We start from the raw sequence: 24817 nt of genomic DNA, 5'->3' as shown, positions 1-24817 counted from the left end.
GCTGCATGATATGTACATATGCATCCTGGTAAAGTCATGGGTAAAATAACTGAAAATATCTAATTTTTGTTCATCTGCTTATACACTATCACAAATGTTTGCGGTGATCAGTCCAACACAACAGATTGGTTCTAGTCAAATTATGGCCTGCTGGCTACTGCAATCACTGTCGCCGCAACTCGAACATGTCATGTTAAAATGTTTAAATAGGTTGTTCAGAGGGCTCCATTAGAGGACCTCCTTTTCTGTTTGGCGACTAAGCTTTAATTTCACCCTGGAAAGCCTTAAAGCCAAATGGCGTTGGAGGGATCTAAACCTCTTGTTGCTTCACATTTCTAACGAGCGATGGCATTGGCAAAATTTAACATTGTCACAGCCGCGAATCCACGACACCCGCGTGGTCCATATGTTGGGAACATATGTTGAGTTTGTGTGTCTTCATCAGACTTTGATAATTTGCCAAACGGCGTCATGAGTTGGAAGTTGAGGAAACAAATGACTGCAAAAATAAGGGGGACATAAGGTGGTGTGTATCATTTTTTGTTTTAGTTTTCTGTGTGTGCACAGTATTGCTTCCTTACACTATAACAAAAGAGAGCACATGGGGTGTGGAGGTAATACACCATTAACCAAACAATTGAGGCCCCTGGAGATTCAAATTGCTAACATGTAGCCCAAGGGCTCGCTTGTGTTAAGAATCTATTTTACACATGCTAAAAGACAGCTAGTGTGCGCATAATCCATAGACACTTGTGGTGACTGTTAACAACTGCCCAAGTCCCCAAAGGCCAGGGTAAAAACACCATCAATAGTGAGCCCCTATTGATCAACCAGCTGAAACGTTCATGGATGCCGAGAAAAAAAAAGTCACCAGTAAAAGTCATGGTTGACAATATGGACATACAGTATACTTACATAGATTCTGCGCAGTCTTGGCATCCAAAATGCGAAGCTCCTTTGCCTTCTTCTTAAACTGTGTCATTCTGTCGTCAGGCTCGTCTTTTGTGTCCTTTCTCACTACAAGAAAAGACAAGAGGATATTGCATGACTATTACTATAAATAGTATTTTTTTTAACAGGCCTCAACTCAACGCAAATTGCATTTCTTGGTACGCTGGTTCATGAGCACACATCATTTTACTTTGTTTTATAAACGCAAATAATATGTTCCTTCTCTGTAACAATCTGCTCTGAAATGAATTTTGCACACATAATTAAATGTGTTTATGTTTAATAAGATGACATACATGTGTTGGAAGGATATTTTTATATTTAAAAAAACTAATAATAATAACTTGGTTTGACTTGGTGGTAATGACTATTACCATGAAGACAAGTGTGTCTCAAGGTAAGAAAGACTAAATGAGAACCATTAATCTAAGGCATTATCAATGCAATTTTGGTAATTATTTACACGTTACAATATCAGTAATGCAACTTACAATGACATATATTCCATATGCCTGACCTATTAACATGTCATAAATCATCCATGTTTCCATTCATTCAGTCAGCATGTATTGGTCCTGTCACTCTGACTTGGGTTCCTCATTAAGTCATGTCAGGTCCGACTGTACTGTCATTGGCAGGCTTTTTAGTGATGACTTTTAACGTGTCACTGCACGATAAAATCAATTACTATATCAGCACCACTGGTTGGTCGTTTGGTCGTGATGTTGCTCAGCGTGAGTACAAATACATACTATTGTTTGTTGTTGTTTTTGGTGGTGGTCGTGGTGTTTTGAATTTATCTAGGGCACGGTGTTGAATAGACAAGATCAGATCGGTCAAAATATATCTTCTGGGAAAATGCCATTGCAGAACTCAATGGAAGTGACATTTTTTACACTATTAAAAGGAAAATTCCATTATTTGTATTTGTAAAAAAAAAAAAATAACAATGAAAACAGTTCAATGGAAAGCAGACCTATTAAGACTATTACTATTTGTAATCGTGAGGAGGCCCCGGGGACGACCCAGGACACGCTGGAGACACTATGTTTGCCAGCTGGTCTGGGTACGGCTCGGGATCCCAACAGAAGAGCTGGACAAAGTGGCTGGGGAGAAGGAAGTCTGTGCTTCCCTGCTGAAGCTGCTGTCCCCGCGACCCGACCCCGGATAAGCGGAAGAAAATGAATAGATGGATGGATGAATGGATTTCCTCTAATAGGTCATTATTCTAGTGAAGGTGAAATTACGTAGAAGTAATGAAGAGTAACACATTACAGTCCAGCAAAGGCAACCTAATATAACTACTTACTTTCAAATAAAAACAACCAGTAACATGACATTTTGGAAGAAACTTGGCCAACTTGGGCGTACGAATGAAAAAGTGACTTTTGAATTTTACAGCAATTCGATGTGACATTATAATCTCAAAACAGGCCTCCTCTGTGTCTATTTGTGGGAGCGGTGGCAGATTTTGTTGATAATCCTAATAACTGCGCAGAAGGAATAGGAAGGGTATCCCAGGAGGAGTCTCCCAAGAAACGTAGAACAAACAACCCGTTCCCGAGCACCATGCGTCTCGTGTTTGAAGAAACAATCAAAGAGGCAGCATCTCCTGGGCAGCCAGAGGAAGCAGCGCTGAAGGCACCTGCCTCGCTCCAACGCCTCGCTGTCAACACGTAACATGAGGGAGGGGAGCATTTATACAAATCAGTAGTGCTAAAAGGCATGCACATGTAATATTATGTGTGTAATTGTGTGCCTACTACTGTATCATCAAGCAGGTTGTATTTGGCTTCCGAACGTGATTGGTAGATGTAATTGTAGGCCCCAAAGTACCTCGTTTATCATTCCAATGGTTATGTCAAACCAAACATACTGTATTATACGATGCACTTTGTAAAACAACTTCAGAAGTGGTGAACATGTAATAAAATATTAATATGTAATGAAATACATACAGTAGATATGATAGTTATCAATAAAAAAAAAAAAAACACTAGTTCCTCGAGGGTTCCACACTGCCCCTAAATGGTCATATTTTGCTCATAAATTTGAGCAAGTGCGAATACAATTTTTCATGTTCATGTGCATATGCGATAAGTAAATGTGTTGATTTTTTTTATATATAAATTATTATTAGATATTTTATTCATTCATTCATTCACCTTCCGTTCTGCTTATCCTCAACAGGGTCGCGGGTGTGCTGGTGCCTATCCCAGCTATCTCCGGACGAGAGGCGGGTTACACCCTCAACTGGTCGCCAGCCAATCGCAGGGCATAAATATTTTATGTTGCTGACAAACTTATGCTCCACACTTCAGCCCAGTTGTTGGAGACAATGTATAAATGAGCCGGTTTGCAAAACCGACATTAACTCCGAAAGAAGAAAGGAGCCAAGCACCAAAGAACAAGGCAGGTTGATGTTTGTGAGAGAAGGTGGGGGGAGGTTACCAATGTGATTGGCTAATGTGATTGGCTAATGTCTGAAATGAGGCAGATCCTGCAAATTTACAGGTTGCACTCTTATAAACAATGAGCAATGATCAAGAAGAGTATCATTGCATTCTTTCTCCCAATAAACGTGGTGTGCCAGAGTAGACAAATCCTGAAATTGAGTCAGACTCGATTTGTGAGAAAAATGGTACAACATTGTGTTTTTCCGGGATGAGTGGCTACGAGAGTTCGCCTGGCTTTGGTATTAATTCAATGAACTGCAAATTCTGCTGTCGATACCCACAACAATCGGGAAAACACGTAATTTGGCACTGCTGGCCTAAACATTACCTTTAGATTCAGATTTTTGTGGCACAAAACAGGCCCCAATTTTTTATTTTTTTTTTGTAAATTCAACACACCACAGAAAAACAGTAATGTTAACAAGCCGGACAATAAATGAATAGATTGCAAGGTATGTGAAATCAGGCTTCAAAATGAAGAATTGGGACATTCTTTGAGCTTCCAAATGCTGTGGGTGTGTCGCTAGAGTGCTCTGAAAATCCCGCCTCCCCTGGAACTGTGCGAAGTACCATCCTGTTCCAAACGCTCCACCATCATCCCAGTCCCCAAGAAACCTGCAATATCTTAGTCGGCAAGAAAAAGAGAGGTCGTTCGGTTCTCCTGCGTGCGCTTCTTCGGCCCGCCTGTACTGTGAGTCTTCATGCAATACCGTGAGCTTCCCCATATCGCAATAATTATTGTACCATTAGATTGATACCAAGATAAAACAGAACTGTGAGATTTAGATATTGTTCCATCCCTATCAGTAATACACCGAAAATTAGAGGAAAGGTGAATATTTAGTTTTCAAATCGATTTACAGTGTCCACCCCTAAAATGTATGCTTTTGCCCCTAAAATGTTAAGTCTGAAGCCATCGTACTTCTATTAAAAAAAACAAAAAACAATTCTGAATAGTCTCGAACCCTGTTCCTCACAGTAATTTGCATGCTCAAATCATGATCCTCGGACTGTACTGGCTGACTATATTTTGCCACACATGATGGCAGGGACATTTCAACTAGGATTGGCAAAAAGCAATTGATCTCATATTATAAATTATTACAAGTAAACTTTACACTTGACACAACGTTTTGTGTATCCTCCAAAACATGCACACTCATTAACTTGATGTTCTGCCAGTGATCTTACCCTGTCGAACAGTGACGACCAGTAACATCTGACCACCGTCCTTGCCAATATCTAAACGTGTTCGGCAAGTAGCCCAGCGGCTACAGTCTAATACTACGACAACAAAACCATCCCACTTGTACAGATTTTAACATGGCAAAATAATCCCTTATATGATCCATATAGTGATTGTGCAGCAAAGGGTAATTTATGATGTTTTATCGACTCAAAAAGCCCAAATGAGACACATTATGCTTCTACCAATCAGGTAAACATAGCATGGGATAATTGCAAAATAACAGTACTACCGCTAGCACCACTGCGTAACAATTCTGGTGCAAAAGGGCATTTTTACTTCTGTAAGATACAGTCTATTACAATAAGTATTCATCAAGCAGTCTTATCGAGGTCAGCAAAGCACATTTATGGTAAAAAATTCCCCCCTGAGGCATACATTCTTGACAATTATTGTTCTATAATTGGCCATACACAATTGAGATACTAAAACAAATGCTTTAAGTTGTTATTTTTATTTAATCATGGTGCATTTTTCTACAAATATTTAAGTAAAACTTAAGACACCTGAATGATTCAGACTAACTCCAAACAAGCACATAAGGAGAATTCTCTAAAGAGTGTAACTGTATACTGTAACACATCCTATTAACTGAGGGGAAGGTAAAAGCATTCCCTCCATGCCAAAACAGAGTCACCAAATTAATAGAGATTATGTTGGGAAAACAAATGAACGCGAGCGCAAAAACACATTTGGTTTCCTCAAGATCAATTAGCATCCGTATTATGCCTTGTGGGTTTTGGATTGAGGTTTTCCCTCTGGATGTTTTGTGATAACAAGAGTTCTCCAGCACTTGAACATTAAGCATGTTCTGCTGGCCCATACTCAGCATCTTGGTTGCCTTCCATGCGACATCTCCCACAAGATGTCCATTAAAACACACGGTATTACCAAGCTAAACATTGCCACATGTTCACTTTCGGATGCCACCGGATACCATGGTGAGAGCTTATTGTCTGAAACATATTCAAAGGCAAGGCAACATAGACTGGAACTGAAAATTGGGGCTGCCCAAAAACTTGGATTTAGCAGCATGTTATCATATTTTCTATACACTAAACACTGATGATAAAAATACAATTGTTTACAGGTAATTGGAGCAATTCTGGACAAGTGTTCAGTGAAATCTTTTTTTAAAGGTGATTGTTGTGACCACATTTGACCACAGGAAGTATTGAATTAAGATGGAATTACAAAATCTGGTCAAGTTAATGGTTTTCCTCACACTGCATTAATTCAGAGCTTTCAGTGCCTCATTCTGAAAAGTGCCTATGCATGTGTTGTCCAGTTGTTCTAAACTTAATAAAGAAAGTGCCTTGAGATGGATAATCTCTTTCTGAATGTTCTTAACTCCTGTTTCAATGCCAGATTTGACCTGAGCAGATTCATGCTGCACGGTGGAGTTGTCATCGTGTGAATGTAGCACAACTTCCCACAGCTGATGTCATGTTGTTCTTCTTTAGACTTCTTTAAACTAATTGAGAGAGACTGAGGACTCTGTTACTAGCCTGAGGTCATTCAATTGTCTGAACAAAAGATCCCAAGGGTGGATTTTTAGCATCATGACTCCCTGCACATCTGGTCTGAATAAAGCTTGACAAACTTCACATGACCCCAGATAGCTTTCTCAAACACGACAATCGGGTAATTTTACCCAAATGGACTCCACAATCACTTCATCTAAGTCCAACAAAACATTGTTGGAATTTGATAGAAGATATTTTATTTTGAAGCTACTACCACAACAAAAAGCAAATTACATTATTATGTCAATGAACCAAAAGCTAAGAGTTTTCATAACTGTCTCATGTAGTTTCAGTCTGTCAAAATAACAGATGAGAAGAAGCATACAATCATGATTGACATGATATGCGGTATTGAGTGGGTGTATTTTCTTGCTTTCCCTGCGGCCCCCACCGGGTGGCCAGTTGTCGGGGCGCCTCGGTGGGGCCGGCGGACCGCCCTGGGTTCCTCGGGGTGGGACGTGTCCCGTCCACCAGGCTGCTCTCGGGTCGACCCCTGGGCCCGATCCCGCCCCTCGTTTGATTGGGTGGGGTCCTCAGCCTCCGCAGTGCGGGCACAGTAATTACAGGACACTTCTGTCAGTCTTTGTGCATGTAAAACGGTGTCAATTCACTTGCATGTCTCCGCAGGAACCCACCCCTGGGACTATTTCACTGGGTGTGGGACCACTCACTTATTGGAACAACTAAGTAATGAATATGCAAATTGCTTGTGTATCCCCTCACTTATACTCTCGTCCTGTAGTCTTTTATAATTTACATAGTTAATCCCACCACACTTCAGTTGTACAGCCGGGCTCACGACCCTTGTCCTGCATGCTTCTTCTCCTGTCCTTGTCCTGCTCTAGCATGTCCTGTCCTTCCCTCACAGGGTGTAACACTACAGCTCCATGCAACACTCATATTTAATGTTTCATTGTTGTAGATAATGTAATGACTTACTTTTCTCATCCTGTTTACAATTAGTGCTTTGTCTTTTGTCTTCGTTTCCCTCCCCCTTCTAAAAACTTTGTTCTGTTCGACTCTGATTCTCAATAAACTTCAATTATAATACTAAGAAACCTCAGCGGAAGCTTAAAAACTAAACTGTGACACAGTAAAACTGTTCCGGCATAAAAGGGATACAGATCCTCCATTCTGCTTGACCTAACAGCCGAACAAGATATGCTTAGCTACTTTCAGTAATAATGTACTCAAAAAACATGGGCATGGATTGGTGTCATGCATGATGTCGGTTCCACCACCATGAAATGATTTAATCTGCAAGGTATGCTTTTTCTTTAGATTTTTTTGACACTTATTCCAAAAGAAGGACTGGTCACAACAAGGGGTGTCTGTGCCTCTATGCATTATCGACTGCTGAAGTTAACTGTGGACTAGCTGTCTGCTTTATCACCTGTTATCAAAGAGTGTAGGGCCGCACCGATTAAATATTTTTGAAACAATTATTCTACAGCCGGCGCGGTGGACGACTGATTAGCACATCTGCCTCAGACTTCTAGGGACTGGGGTTCAAATCCCAGCCCCGCCTGTGTGGAGTTTGCATGTTCTCCCTGTGCCTGGGTGGCTTTTCTCCGGGCACTCCGGTTTCCTCCTTGATTGGAGACTCTAAATTGCCCATAGGTGTGAATGTGAGTGCAAATGGTTGTTTATTTTTATGTGCCCTGTGATTGGCTGGCGACCGGTTTAAGGTGTAGCCCGCCTCCCACCCGAAGATAGCTGGGATAGGCTCCAGCAGCACGGGACCCTAGTGAGGATAAGCGGTAAAGAAAATAGATGGATGGATGGATTATTCTTCATCTTATCCCATCAAATTTTTGGGTACTCATACATTATAACGCAATTACTGTATATTAAAGTCCTCCTTATTTGTCATTAAGAGAGGGTTTACCGTAATTTCTCGTTTATAATGCGCACCCATGTGTAATACGCACCCCCAAAATTGACCTCAAAATTTTGGAAAACCCTTCTACCTATGTATAATGCATTTTTACAATGGATGATTTTGCTTCTACCCATATGATGAAAACATTAAGTATTATCTGTATTTTGTGGGGGTGATGCGCATTATACACGAGAAATTAAGATAAAAAGTGTATTAATTTAACAGTGATTAGCTTATTTTAATAATTGTAAGAATAATAAAATGTTATGTAAAACACTGCCCGTAGAGTTAATACGGGTTTTATGATGACCACAGTTTGACAATATACCAAAGGAAATAATGGAAATATAATATAATATCTGCATTAAAAATGTTTCTATGGCAGAAATTGTTCTGGAAAAAGAATCAATCAGAGGTTGACAAGCATCCCTGCTATTTATTTCTTTATTAATTTATTTTTTTATTTTACCTCAGGTTATACTTTATAATAACGTAACGCATTTGTATTCATGTGTTGGAGAAATGTTTCCAGGTAGACTCAAGTTAATGAAATCTGAACTGACACACAGAAAACGTATTTCTTCAAAAGAGAGAACATTAGTCTTAAGGCAAAACACAAACAAGCAAATGAAACAATCGCTTTAATCAATAACCCAGAGCACTGTCAGTGACCTGCATCTTTTAACAAGTGTATAATAATCTGCCCTGCATCTAAACATGCCACTTGTGTGCTGTTAGTCAGAGGGAAGGGAGTGTGGGAAGGCTCTGAGTCTGCTTCTCAGATTGGACGTGCTCCCGGAGCAGCGAATGGATTGATCCCGGCAGCCAATCACTTGGAGGGCACCGATCTCCGCTTGTGCCAAGGCATCGCTCTGCGCCCCGTGTGCTCTTCAGCGCTGCTGGGAAAGGGGCTTGCTCACTGGCCCTAAAGGCTGCCGCCGGTGTCTGTTAAGACCCGGCTATGCTTTTAAGCATTCAGTAGACAATATTGGTGCAGGGTTCATACCATCAGGCGGGGATGACGAAGACAAATTTAGCGCTACGGCTATTCCTTGGACAGATAGATTACACATATCATCAGGGTCTTTATTAGAGGTATTGGCCTGGTAAAGAAAAAAAAACCCACTAAAACTGAGGGGAAGTTTCAAAATGTCGATGTCAGATTGTGTGTGTGAGTTGGTTATTTTCAACTAAGTGACTGATCAGAATATGTTTAGCACAGGGAACCCCTGTGCCAAACATATTACACATAGTGTGGGTATTACGGAGTTTTCAGGGAGTGTTTTACATTAAGGGTAATGGCATTACATTTACATTAGTCGTTGCGAAAGAAAGCCCTGGCTTTCCTTATATTTTAAGGGGGTGTAGGAAACAAAGAGCAGCAAGTTAAAAAAACGGAATAGGTGCATCCCATACTAATTTCACAGCAGCATCTGGGATAGTTAACGCTCATTCGTAAACTACAGTCCCACGAAGAGTGCTTCGAGGTCTATTTCAAGCTGAGCAGGGAGTGGTTTCAGAGGCGTTTAATTATCCATCCATCCATTTTCTGAGCCGCTTCTCCTCACTAGGGTCGCGGGCGTGCTGGAGCCTATCCCAGCTGTCATCGGGCAGGAGGCGGGGTACACCCTGAACTGGTTGCCAGCCAATCGCAGGGCACATAGAAACAAACAACCATTCGCACTCACAGTCATGCCTACGGGCAATTTAGAGTCTCCAATTAATGCATGTTTTTGGGATGTGGGAGGAAACCGGAGTGCCCGGAGAAAACCCACGCAGGCACGGGGAGAACATGCAAACTCCACACAGGCGGGGACGGGGATTGAACCCCGCACCTCAGAACTGTGAGGCTGACGCTCTAACCAGTCGGCCACCGTGCCGCGCGTTTAATTATAATAAATTATATTATATTATTATTTATTCAATATAATATGTATTTATTATTATTATTTAAGCATATTTTTTCTCTTCTATCTTTTCTCGGGCTCGTGGGACACCATATTTATTCCACTTCCTCCATTTTTCCTTTGCTGTTTACAGTACAACTCTGCCAAAATAGCACTCACAAATAACTCCTCCACCAGTCACATCCAACATCCTCTGCACTCGCCTCGCCAAGGCATTTCGTGGCCCTGTCCCCTATGCACAATAAATCGGTTCGTCAACAGCGCAATGCTAACTGAGGTGTGAAAAGGCCTTTAGAGTCGGGGGTAAGGCTTAGGTTAGGGGTAAGGGTTATGGTTAGTGTTGTCACATGACACGATTATTGGCATTGAATAGACTGTGGCTGGAGGAGAGGGCATGCACCAACTCTGTTGATATACAGTATCAATACTTTTGTATTGACAAGCTGCAAAAAAAAGAATGACTTATTACATACACTTAGTGTTTCGAAAGAAAAACAAACATTATATGTACACCGCAATAAGATATTAGTTTTTTTTTTGCTGGTGATGAATCTGAAAACATGAGGTCAAATAACAATTGTCTGTCTGAACTTATATTTCACTTTAAACACTATACTGCTCTTTTCATTCCACTTCTGGCAAGAAAATGCTTTTTAGCATGTCAAACATGACCTTTATTACATGAGACCAAAAAAAAAAACATTCTGTCCTGCTTTGAGCTTTATCTGATACCTTGGAATTTAGTCCTTTTTTACAGATGACAGAGAAAAATATGCCCTCTCTCGACTCCACATACATTAGTTCCCTGCTTTGAGAAGCAGCCAGCTCCTTTTCAATTTGTCTCATTGTCTATTAGTGGAGATAAAAATAGAATGTTCAGTGCGAGACAAATAATCAAAATATGTGTTTGTATTCACGGGGACTTCATGCATTCATGCATCATCACAGTAAATTCACATTAAGAATGATTTGACTAATTTACATGGGATACAATCTCATAATTGGCTATACAAACTATTATATCCAGGATGTTGAAGTGTCTTCTGGATAAAATGCATGCTAAAAGTTGGTATAGTGTCTGTAGCAATATAGCAATGGTTATTAAGTCCAAAGCGGTGCAAAAACTATAACTCACCATGCCTGTGGGTTTTATTTTTAATTTTTTTAATACATTAACGTATTACCTCCTTTTCATCCTCTAGGGAAGGTTAACCGATAGGTTGATCCAATTTGTCTGCCACTTAATAAAATACTTCACATTTCTCTGTTGGAAAATGTCAAGGTTTCCTGAGAGATGAGGACAAGAGGAGGGGGTAAACTGACTTGTTTTCCTTTCAGGCAGGTCCAATCCACACTTGTTAGCACCGATAGGTTCATCCTCAGAAATCAACATGATGACAGTCACATTTAGTACTTTAAAATTCCAAGTCTCTTAACTTGCACAAACATGATGACTAAAGCCCAAGGCCGCCTGCTCCCTGTCACCTAGTGATTATTTTGAGGAATTCTGGTGACGTGAATATGTCACTGCTTTAAGATACACCAATAACTGCATTTAAACGCTGAAGTCACAGTCATTGAGGCTCTCCACTTATGTGCCTCTGCGTGTGTCTGTTTCATCTTTTCCACCTAAGGTCAGTATTGCTCTTATAATTGATATTAAACTGTAGGTTTGGGTCTCACGAGTATTGAACGTTACAAGCAGCAGATATTTACACCGACGCTACCTGTACATTGTCAATGTTCACTGACAACCTCATAAATCCACTTCATTGCAATTTTGATTTTGACATAATGAGGTTCTCCATGTTGATACCTGTAGCTAAACAACCAATAAATACATTTTATAATGCTATGTTGCAGATACTCCTCAATCAGTGTGCAAATGGAGCAGATGCTATGAAAAATATACTATACTTTCATTCCAATATGACAGCGGTACATATGAATGCATATATGTAAAATTGTGCTCATAAGTTTACATACCCAGGAAGAATTTGTGAAAAACGTTTTTTTTTTTTTTTTATAAATACGACTGATGACTGAACAACAACCATCATTAATTTATTTATGGTTATGTTTTGTTTAATAATAATGCTTTTCTGAAATGCTTGACAGTTTAATTTGAATCCCATTAAAATAAAATTAAATGTGTTTTGCTCCTTCATGTTTTCTTAAAAGAATTGTACACATCTTACAAATTCTGCCTGGGTAATCAAACATATGAGCACAACTGTGTGTTTTCTCATTTACAAAATAAAAGTAGGGCTGTGAATTTCAAAATAAGAGCAAGTAAATAAAAAAGTATGATGTGTTCAAATAAAGTGCTTAACTTCAGAATCATTCTTTAAAATAACTACCAAAATACAGATAATACTTCATGTTTTGATCATATGGGTAGTTTTGTAAAAATGCATTATACATAGGTAGAGGGGTTCTCGAGAATTTTTAGCTCAACTTTGGGGGTGCGTATTATACACGGGAAATTACGGTAACTCCATTGGCCAGCAGAACACATACTGTTGGATGAACTACTAAATCGCATAACTGCTTGGAATATAAATGTGGATGTACACAATGCTGTGGAGTGATCCCTTGTCAGAGTCTCCTGGAACACCAATTGCCTTTGAAGACGACTCCACAGTAACGTCATCTCTAAAACCACACTGAAATGTTCTCCACACAATTCATCTGAGTGCTTGTTTAAATATTTCAGTCTTGTATGGCAAGAGAGTTCAAAGGAGCTCAGCAGATTACTAATTAATTGTCATAATTGATCTTACAATTACCATCTTTTTTCATGATAGGAAAAGAGAGGAAGACACTGATGGTGCACCTACTCATCCATCTGACTTCCATGGAGGCAGTGTGAGTTCAATTGGCAACAATTACTGACTGTATTGAAGACCTCAACGATTGTTCACTTGATTTAAAACCTTAAGACCCGAATGCTGGAAATGGATAAAAAGGGTGTACTTTATATTTCTAGACGAGCCTTGTAACACTCACATTGGAAAGTCAGCATCATGTCCACAGGGTGTCCGAAATGAGTTGATGTTCAATGAACGGACAACTCATCAGAGGCGCAGACACTTTAATTAAGTCAGTGTCATGTGCTGATCAAAAGCGAGAGCACAAGCTTTGGCAGCTGTGAGCTGTCCACGAGGTAGTGCTGGATGAAGGGGAACAGCCGACGTGGGCAATCACAAGCCCAATGGCATGTGATCTCCCTCTAATTTATTTGGCCACATGCATAAACAGAGATACTCTGGCACTGATTTTGACTCATGCCTTTAGACTTCCCTTCCCCACTGGTACACTTCTAACCACACTGGAATAAAACAACAGCTACAAAAAAAGATGCATGCAGAATGTAAATCAACATAAAGGAATTACCCTAAAAATATTTTTGAACCAAGTTTTCAAACTAAGGTTTTATTGGGTCACCCACTGTCAAAGTAAAATATGGTATTTTATTTATTGAAAAGCAAAAACACATTTATAAGGACTTTTTGATTCATGTTTATCCCAATGGAGTCGGTTCACTATAATTAATAAATGTACAGTGCTTAACAAATGCTTTAGAGCACCAACAAATGTAAGTTTTATACCAAAACTGCCGTTAATTAACAGCATTGGTAATTACCAAAATGCGTTTTCATGTTTCTGTAATGAGTAATACAGTACGGCAGTATGTCATTTTTTTTTTAAAGGCTAAAATACAATCAATGTTCACAATTATTTTCTAGATGTATTGTTTTATAAAAAAAAATAAAACAGCACATTTTCTCTTGATGATAGATAGATAGATAGATAAACATTTGGCAACCCGCCCCTAAACCACAAATTGAGTTTTTATACTAGATGTTCTGCCAAATGGCAGGTTAGTTGTACTGTGACTTATTCTCTACACTGAAATACATAGCTTTAAAAGAAAAATAAATAAATAAAGTCTAATACCAATCACTCGCATTGGCCTTTTTCAGAAAAAGAGACCTATTAATATAATCGATGTGACTGTCTCGTAATCTATTGTAGGTCATAGATCAAAACTCAAAAACACAAAATAAGTCATGAATTTATTTTGAAATGATAGTTACATTATAAATTCTTCAAAATACATACAGTAGACCCTCCAAAGTCAAACACATTAGACCTTGTTTCGCTTAAAATAGCACAGCGTGGAAAAATAGCACAGCGTGAAACTTCAGATTTCGAATAAGGAATACTGCCAAATGGCAATTTATTTATTTTTTTCTCAAAGCAAAAATCTCTTGGAGGTAGGTGGACTTCGCTTCCAAGGCCCCTTCCAAATATTACCAACCATCTTTTTTATTATGAGTATCTTTATTAGTCGTGTGCCTCAGGGCCCTTGTTCATTTCTTCGGGGGCAAACAAAAGGAGGCAAAGCGGTCCCTCCCACCCATCTCACTTATCTGACTCCCTTCCAACAGCACGTCTTCCCATTGTCCTTCCTCATGGATTAAATACTCTTAATTTGAACTAATTGCACAAACTAATTTCTTTTTCTTCATGTCTCGGCATTTCTGCCTGTTTTTTTCTCGGTGGGCTCGTAAACACTTTTGGAAACAGGCTTTAATAAGGTTGCCTTGTGAGGGTTTGGGGCCTTTAATGGACACAGGGCTTGTTTGATGAGTCTCCACTTCATCACCACGTTTATTAATTAAAGTTTATATTACATTAGAAACAAAGTTAAAGCTATTGGCACCTCCATTAATTGGTTCATGTAACTGCATATCTATGGCAAATTAATTGGCCAACTGCAATTACAGAATGCTTATCGAATAGATTTTACAAATCAAATATCATTGTACTGGCAATGAAATCCACTAAAGTGAAGAAAAAAATATATATTTGATTGTGATATAATACTCTCATTGTTCAAAGGTTGATGAATGGAGCAAGCCTCAGAAAAAAAAAATCCCCCTGATGTCCACGTGTTATCGCAGTGTACAGTAGATTGTGTAGCAAACACAAACAGCACTGCCTCTGAACATGTTGTACAAAGCAACACATATGAAGAAGGCCTTAATTATATGTCTGAAACAACTGGCACATATTCCTTGGTAACATTCATGTCTAAGGATTTGGTGTGGGCAACTGTATGTCCATTCGTATTTCAAGTGTATGGCTAAAAATGGTGACCTCTGATTGGCCACCATTTCCTCCCACCAGTTCGCAATGATCATACCCACCTTCATTCTAGAAATACAGAGCGACTTTAAAAAGAGTGCCACAAACAAGGAAAGTAGCAGCAATGTGATGTAGAACGAAAGAGAACCAAACATGCCATCTTGCTGCACTTTTTATCTCTTTTCCTAAACAACACGCGTAGATGAGTCTATCCTATGTGGCTCGGGTTGATGTGGGCCTTGTGGAGGCCTACGACTGAGCAGTCCATTAGTTTGCAGCAACACACTTATCTTAGATTAAAAGACAACAGCACCAGTCTTGGATGTCATGCCACCGCTATGTTTACTCCTTGTCGGGACACCATTGAAGAGCTAGTCACTGCGAAAATGTGCATCTTTTGTGTTTCTGTCTCCCTTCGTGTGTTTGACAATTGAAGTGCACAGCCAAACAGGGTGGGAAACCAGATTGGAAGGGGTTGTTTATTGGCGCGATGGCAGCAGGTGCATTAGGACGGCTAATATTTGCACACCGGCTTCTGAGGCAAATAAGCAGCTTGCTCAAAGAAGAAAAATGAGGGTCGGCAATCTCCTCATAAATGCCTCTGTTAGCGTCACATAAACCAAAAGCTCACTCTGCAATCCTGCCGCCATTCCTCTTCTTTTTCTCCCAGAAAATTCTCTCAGTGCAACACAATCACCAAGATGCATCTTGGTGACATTGTGGAGGTCGTGACAAATCCTCTGGTGTGTCACACTTCACTTTTAGCCACACGTTCACACCGACGGATGTTTCAGTAAAGGGAGCTTTTTTCGTTGAGCCTTGAGGCAAATGGATTGTGTTAACATACAACGGACAAGTAAACGGGTCACAGTCTGGCCAAAACTTCAAATTAAATCAAACGCCCTGACATCTACTCGAAACACAACAAATATTGTTTGTACTTGTATCCAGAAAAATAGACTGTTCATTTTGGGTCTTCAATATGACTTTTTTTGACTGAAAATGAAGAAAAACTGCAGTTATAGGTGTTGATTACACGAAAAGAGATTTTTTTGGAGCTCAACCATAAAGTCAACTGAAAACTGTCAAAGTGGAGGTTTTTGAAATGCGTGTGCATGCCATGTGCATGTTAATTAGTGTAAGCATAGTCAAAACAGTAATGTAACAATTGTGCTGATACCACGTTTCTCCAGAAACGGGCACATTTAATAAACTAATACTGTGTCATCACTCACATTAAAGTCTACACATCCATGTTCAAATGCGATGTTTTTGTGATATGAAAAATGAAATCATTTCAAAATGTTTTCCACTATTAATATCCTCTGCTACATAGCAAAGTCTTGAAACCACATACCAGAAATAACCAGACAGATAATATTCAAATGATGGCTTCCTCCGGAGCGTCTTGCAGTCCTTACAAAAGTCCTCACATATAGACATTGCCAGTCACTGGTCTGGAATATGAATATATATTTTTTTATCAAGATACTTGTACAACCTGTAGTGGCTTATCCATGTTCTAAAGACACTAATCCCGCTCATGCATACTGTATAGCTTGTTCAAAACTGTTGATATTGCAAACCAAAAAAGATGAGGCTATATCTAGAGGATGAGAAGTGTTAGCTTCTCCCTTTCTATCCCCAACCTCTCTGTTTTGTGGTTAAGTGTAAGAAATGAAAGCTTAATCCGTTGAGATGGAAAATCCATGGCAGGCATCTTGGGTATATTGGGGGGCATTAATAAGATGACAACGCAGATTCATCAACAGATCCCGAACCGCTGTTCCATCAATGCCTATCCAGGAAGAAAAAAATAAAAATAAAATAGACTCTGCGCCCACATGATGGCTGGAATCACTTTCATGACAATCACGATGAGCGTTCATGAAAGTGCATGACAAATATCACAATATAAATGGATGACATTCCACGAAGGTAAATAGTATCAGAGTTCAACTAAAACATCAAGGTTAACTACAGAAAAGGCAGTCTGCCTGCACAATAATACTGTCATACTAATAACTACAATAATATGCATACCTATACAAGTGTCTCAAAGAAACCAAAACACACATTCAATGTATTACAACTTGAGAGTCTAGAACTCAGAATAGAACAGACACGTCTGTGGTTGTCATTAAGCCTAGAAAACTGATGACATTTTCCAGGGTTTAACATCTCGTGTCGTCTCCCGGATTACAAGGAGAAAGACATGAATGTCAATCCAATGAATAATGGACAATATGGTGCATCCGTATAAGGGCTATGACGGTGCTGTTTAGTATGTCCGGTGATAATTTCACTGTAGTCTATGTGGATGACATACAAACAGATGGCCAGACATATCCACAGTTAGCAGTTCAATTTGGATGACCTTTTCCTCCTGACTGGACACGGTTTTGGTGCAGATTCATGACGGACTGATCAAAGACTGAGAATCATTGGCACTGGGGTTCCCTTTGCTACGGGATGAGAAAGAGACACTTGAAATTGTCTGCTGCCACGGAACACTGAATGGTAAATTTAAGCAGCAGAATACGGAGTTGCACTTGCTACAACAACGAGGGTGTCAATCAATAGCAGATGGGCATTTCCTAAGACTTCATTGCGCCAAAAGAAAATCTATGTGAAGTAGGCAAGAATTAGCAGGTAAGGGGGATCAGCTTGGTCAATACACAAAGGCACTGGCCAAGGCAACAATCTGACTCCAACTGGGAGACAAGACCACAGGCCAGTGTTAAACTTTCATTGTGTCTGCCAACGGCTCTCCCACTGCTTCCTCCGCTTGCCACTCAGTGTGACATTCACCTCTTTTTCAGTAAAAAACCCCACCCACTTGATGAAAAATCAATCTGTGAGCTGGACTTGCTTGCATGGTCGATGGAGGCAGGAGAAAAGACTCCGCAGTCAAGATTATTCCATGCAAAACTCCATTAGGGTATAATTTGTAAACTGAGTCAGCTACTTCAACAAATTTGGCTACCAGTGCTACAACTGAGAATATCACTAACACATAATGTACACTAACCCCATAAGAAACACCATAATAAACTACTCTACTGACAACAATAAAAAAGAGGTAGTAAATCGTATTCATCCATCCATGATGCCAAAAGGAATGGACTGATTGCCAATCACAATGCAATTGTGAAGGGACTAGGTCGGAATTGGTCCCATGCAAGCTGCACAAAAAGTCTATGACAAATGCTTTTGTGGAACCAAATGGTTAGCAATGGCTGGAACAGGAAGTCAGTCCATCCATCCATCAGTCTAGCCATCCATTTTCTTCAGCCAATCATGTTTAAGGTCAATGGAAGCTGGAACCTTTTTTCAGCTGACTTTGGACGAGAGGCAAAGTATTCCCTCACCATATTGCCATGGCATATATAGACAAACAATCATTCACAGTCACATTTACACTTGTGCAGAAATTAGAGTCACAAACAGGAACTTATGTCGTCCAAACTTGAACTTATTATAATATGACCACAGTGAAAGACCATGTGGCAAAAGTAATTTCTTAGCCCCGAGTGACAAAAGACAAATCTACAGTTGGAAATTAACCCCAGAATAATAAATGAGGAATGGCAGCCTGAGGTCTTAATTGAATATTTGCTGGACTTACTTTTGTTAACAGTGATGGATGTCGGCCAAAATGGAGTCCTCAACAAACTCATTATTCCTATTTCATCACTCCCTAGGTTTGACTTGGAGTTACTGATTGATAAGATGATGAGTTTTCATTGTGCAGGCAAACTGCAAGAAGTTTGACACAATCTGGTCATGTTTGATAAATTAGGCCAATCTGTATGGCAAAAATTGCAAGAACAAAGCCATTTCAATCCTTAAAACATGCATCAGCTCTTCATTGTTACTATAAATGACACTGCCAGAAACCAGCTTTGACCTGGAGTTACCAGTTGCTGACAATATATCCATGCACTTCACTCGCTTTCAGACATGCAGTATAACAGGTTAAAAAAACAACAACATTTAAATAAAATAACAAATCTCCATCAAAGCTGACACAGCAGGCAGTAGTGAAAATCCTATAATTGTATTTTTCATTTCAAGACACACCAGTATTTATAACAAAGCCATATGTGTATCCATACCCACTCCTTTTAAACTTATAGCATATGTTTTCTTGTTTATTTTCTAAATACATTCGGTCTCCCATGGTTCGTGTTCTTTTCACATGGTAAAAACAATCTAAATGAGCAAAAATATTTCACAACACACCATGCCTTCTCTTATTGAAAGCAGCTTTGGTGTACAATTTAAGTGAAACAACACTTGTAAAACATGAAACAACGCTACACTGTGTATCCACCAGCCAACAGTCAAGCATACTTTACCTGGACGTTGGGAGCAAATGAACCAGAAAACAAGACATGCAACTATCAGACAACCTGTTTGTCAAAAAGCAAAACAATGTCTAAAAAGTATTTACTCCCTGTGGTTACATCACCACTAACCAACTAAAGGTTGTACCTTATTTGCTAATTTGAAATTTGGATTGAGTTTAGATTGATTTCTCAATGCAAATAAGCCAAATTTTGGTGTGCATTTTGTCCACAGTATCATCACTGTGTCCAGATCAATCAAACCACACCAAAGAGGAAAAGCAAGAGTTTGATTAAAATGGACTAAAGTGGTGCCTTATACCCTCTAAAAGATTATCCATCATCCATCCATTTTCCACAGAGCTTGTCCTAATTAGGGTCAATGAAGCCTGTCCCAGCTGAGTTAAGGCAAGTGGGCTGCACACTAGACTCACTGGTCACCAGTCAACTGCAGTGCAAATAAAGATAGGCAACCATTCAGGCTCACATGGGCCATTTAAAATGTCCAATTAACCTCAGAAGGTTATGCCACCATGCTTCCCATGAAGAATATTGAAATTGTGTATGAGAAAATCTGGCATCCTTTTATCCAAAGCTCTGAATATCTTCCAAGTGTTGATGGTACTTTTTCTTTATTATTTTGAATATTTTTAAACTCTACTATTTTATTGGTTATTCGATTGATTAATTGAATAACCAGATAAAACATTGTTCAGCGTGAATGTTAACTGTATTTATTTTCAATTATTGTTGATTAACCAATTATTTTTACTTATTTGTTATTGTGTGATGATTAAACAAAACAAAATAACAATTATGCAATATCACACAAGAGGGCTTTATGTTGTTGTCACCAATGTTTTTGAAAGTGTGAGCTACTTCTTGGGTACTGGTTAATGTGCATGGCTACTAGTTTGATATCCACTTTTGAGGTTGCTACCGAATTTTCACGACCATAAGGCGCACTTAAAAGTCTTAAATTTTCTCCAAAAATGGACGGGGCGCCTTATAATGTGGCGCACCTTATGTGTGCTCCGAGTTCCAAAATCTGTAAATGTTGTTGTGTGACTTTGATGAGCGCTCCGCTTGGCTGACTGGGAGCATTTCCTGCCGACACGCGTCACCGTCCCTGTTGATCTGTGACTCCATGCGCGTCCAGCTCACAGCCGCTGTGAAAAACCAAGTGCAGCAAATGAAATCGGAGCTTGCCATCATTCCGGGAGGCTTGACGAAGGAACTCCACCCGCTGGACATCGGTGTAAGCAGGGCGTTCAAAGTGAAGTTGCGAGCGCCGTGGGAGCGATGGATGACAGATGGCGAACACAGCTTTACTAAGATTAGGAGGCAGTGCCGGGCGAGTTACTTCACGATATGTGAATGGATTGTGGATGCCTGGGCTAAGGTATCTACTTTGACTGTTGTCCGAGCTTTTACGAAAGCCGGCATCATTGCTGAACAGCCCCCCGGCAACGAGACTGACTCCGACGAGTACAAGAGGGAACCCGGCATGTTTGATGCAGAACTTGCCCAGCTGTTCATTTCGGATAGATGAGGACACTGATGGATTTGTGGATGAGGATTGATTACAAAAAATAACGTGAATACATTGTTAAATACTTCAATAAAGTATAACCAAACTCAGTTTTGCTCTAGCTGTCTTTTTAAAAACACGCTAGCATGCAGCGTGCATGTATGCTACCATATGTTTTAAGCTAGTGTATGTTTTATCATGCCTGCGCCCAATAATACGGTGCGCCTTATCTACGTGTTAAATACAGAAGTAGACCCCGTAACTGAGACTGCACCTTTTAATACGGTGTGCCTTATGATCGCAAAAATACGGTATGTACATGTCAATTTAATGTTATTCATACTACGCGTGAAATTTCCGTAATAGCTTAAACTTACTTTTTTTCCATACATTGATTAATAGCCCCGGTCCTCAGAACTGTGAGGCAGATGCTCTAACCAGTCGCCCACCGTGCCGCCTCAAATATTGATCATTGTTTTCCAAAATAAAAGCAAATGTCTTATTTCCATCAAACGAAGATGAGTCTGTTTTCATGGAGGACTACAGAAATCAGATCATTTACCGTTGAGGGGCTGAAATTGGAGGAGTTGGACACTTTTAAGTTAAATAATGGCTCCTTAATCAATTATAAAAATAGTTTTTGATTAATTTAATCATAGATTAGTTGTCGATCAATCCATTAACTTTTGCACCGCCACAACAGTGAGTTCCCTTTGTAAATGGAAATGTCATTCGAAACGGGTGAATAGACTTAAGAATATGACAGGGAACTTGTTTCAGATGCTATTCCTGTGGGCAAGCAACACTAAGCGTGTTACCAGAGTAAGACGATTTGGAAGAGGAGAAGTCACTCAAGGAAATAAGTCAGATCACAATGCCTGGGAGGACTTTAAGGACGTGTCAGATATGCACAATGCGGCGCTGATCATGGCGCACAGCGGGGCTGATCTCTTTAAAACGCTGCTCTGTGAGCGTGACTGCACCGCTCGCCTCATTCATGGGATTAAAACGGCATTAGGTAGCGCTTTAAATCTGCAACTTTTGTCACGAGGTGTAAGAATGGTGCTTGGTAAGAGGTGTGTGTGTCTGTGTGAAACCTACAATTTTAAATACATTGTTCAGAAGAGACGGGTTAATGTAGCAGGTCGTTGGAGGTTTGATACAGCTATCAACCTAAGGATAGATTTATCCTTGTTCTGCATACAAGGTCAACACAATTGAAGCAATCATAAGAAAGGGAAAATGAGAAGATATACATTACATTGAATGAGGTAATGTGCATGATTTGTGAGAAAACAGGCAATGTCATCACCAGGACTGAAGTCATGCAACAATAATGAGTTCAACCATGTAAAAAGTCAACACTCTGTTTCACTCTCCCATGCCGCCACATGATGATATGGACAGTTACTCATGTTTGGGCATCAATATGTGTGTACAACATGTAGTTTGCAAAGAACTTTCTAGAAAAATACACCTCTAAAGTAGTACAAAACATCTGAGTTCCAACCAGCATTGTGGATGATTTCAAGTGACACATCAGTTAGAAAGCATCAAATTACTTACTTGCCCTTGTTCTTTTGTTTTTCAGTAACTTTTTTGCAAGAATATATGAGATTGACTATTTGCAGTAAGGCAAGGCAAATGTATTCATATAATACATGTGCTTTACTTGATTAAAAAGCATGTAAACACAAAGAGCAAAAAACATTCAAAACAAAGTACAGAAAAATAAAAGATAGGTACTGTAATTTATCATGTATAATGCACATTATTTCCCCCAAAAAATTGTCAAAAGTATGCGTTATACATACAGTAGGTATAGGGAAAAATTATAAAAACTTTCACAATTTATAAATGTATGCCGCCATCTAGAGGTCTAGATGTTTTTTGTTTTTTTTTAAATACGACTGAACAACAACCATTATTAATTTAATTACATTTTTTATGGTTATGTTTTGTTTAATGATAATGCTTTACTGAAATTCTTGACAATTTAATTTTAATCCCATTAAAATAAAATTAAATGTGTTTTGCCTGGCCCTTCACGTTTTCTTTAAAGAATTGTACCAATCTTACACATTCGCCTGGGTAATCAAACATATGAGCACAACTGTGTGTTTTCTCATTTACCAAATACAAGTAGGGTTGTGAATTTCAAAATTAAAAAAATAAATAAAAAGAAAGTAATACGTGTTCAAATAAAGTGCTTAACTTCATAATAATTATTTGAAAAAAACTAACAAAATATAGCTAATACTTCATGTTTTGATCATATGGGTAGTAGCAAAATCATGCATTGTAAAAATGCATTATATAGGTAGAAGGGTTTTCCAGAATTTTGAGGTCAACTTTAGGGGTTCGTATTATACAAGGGTGTGTATTATACACGAGAAATTACGGAACTTGTTTTCACACTTGCAAGGAGGTTAATATTGTTAAAATGGTACATGAAACATTTCCTGTACAGCTCATAAACATCTTAGAATGGCGACAGTTTGAGCATGGATTTTTGACTGTCAAGCAATTTACACATTTATATTACACATCATTGTATGGATGTATTTGTTGAGATTATGTTATTTGACATTCTTTGAAAATTGTTTAGAAATGATCTGACTGTGGTATTGTGATGTGAAATGTTAAACATAATATGTACCAAATTTAAAAAATATATTTTTACCAACATACTGACTAAACACAATATGAATAACCTCAAAAATAAACAATAGGAGTCTGGAATAAAGGCAAACCAATGAAAAGGAGACAATCTTCTCTTTTCCTTTGTACAATAAGGCTCACATTGTAATGCCCCCCCTATTCTTTAAACCGCTGTTCACCTTGAAGTGACAAAGCCAGATAAAAAAAAAAAAAAAAAAGCCTTCATCAACCGATCCAAACCAAGTAATGACAATAGACCATGAATAAATATTTTCCCACATGATTAAACTAGGAGAACAGGGTACAAAACAAAAGGTGGTCAATGGTGGAAGTGAATGTAAGGTTTAGTCGAAGGTTAGATGGCTAGCGGGGATAAGAATGCAGCAAAAAGCCAAGAGGGGGGTAGGCGAGTGAGGCCTCCTAAACATGCCAAAAAGGAACAAGAAAGGTACCATAGATGTATTTAAAGTGAGTTACAAAGGACTATGAAGGTCTGACTAATCAAAGTAGATGCAAATGAGAACTTCAAAAGCAGGTTTTCATCAACAATCCAGTTTCTTTTTCAAATAAACGTGGTGTTGCCTTGTCACTGTGTACTGTACACTAAACTACTGCTTATCTTTACTGCTGTCTATTGATCTGTTGAGTGAGGAAGAGGGGTGCAGCAATCACCTTATAAATGTACAAATGATGTTATCTGGCCGCTCATAAGGACTAACCCAGCACATTTGTGAGGACTTGGCGGAGTGTATCAATGTATTTGTCGTACATTATATTTCCCTCCTCTTTAATGTGTACACATATCATGGACATACTGTATGTTTAGATCCCAGCATATGTTGGTTCAATAGAGTTTTAAAATAACAACTATGCCTTCAATAAGCAGCTGCATACACATCATGATGATACATGTTTCGAATCATCCATATGTTAGCCCATATGTACGATATGATTTGAAACTGAACACCACAAGCATGGTAGGCAATGAATAAAACAATTATAATGAATGAGTAAGAAATGTATTTTGAATGGCATCTGTCCATCGTTGCTATGAACTCAAACCAGTAAGATACCATTGAAAATTGTTTTCATTTCTGAGAAAAATAAGGCAATCAAGGCAAAAGTTGATTCCGAACTTAGTCAACTTTGGTGCA

At 39.1% G+C, this 24817-nt stretch overlaps 1 protein-coding gene across 10 annotated transcripts in view; it reads right to left on the bottom strand.

The window, feature by feature from the left end:
* The window catches only part of diaph2 (diaphanous-related formin 2), a 563702-nt gene that overhangs the window by 266918 nt on the left and 271967 nt on the right, over positions 1 to 24817 (bottom strand). For all 10 annotated transcript variants that reach the window (XM_061787877.1, XM_061787869.1, XM_061787876.1 and 7 more), the window contains one exon: positions 916 to 1017. In XM_061787877.1, coding sequence (XP_061643861.1) covers positions 916 to 1017 — 102 coding nt within the window. The remainder of the gene's footprint in view (positions 1 to 915; positions 1018 to 24817) is intronic.

The sequence above is a fragment of the Phyllopteryx taeniolatus genome, chromosome 10 (genome assembly GCF_024500385.1).
Source record: "Phyllopteryx taeniolatus isolate TA_2022b chromosome 10, UOR_Ptae_1.2, whole genome shotgun sequence".
Taxonomy (NCBI): domain Eukaryota; kingdom Metazoa; phylum Chordata; class Actinopteri; order Syngnathiformes; family Syngnathidae; genus Phyllopteryx; species Phyllopteryx taeniolatus.
Note: the sequence above shows the minus strand (reverse complement) of the source record. Positions and strands in the feature narration are given on the sequence as shown.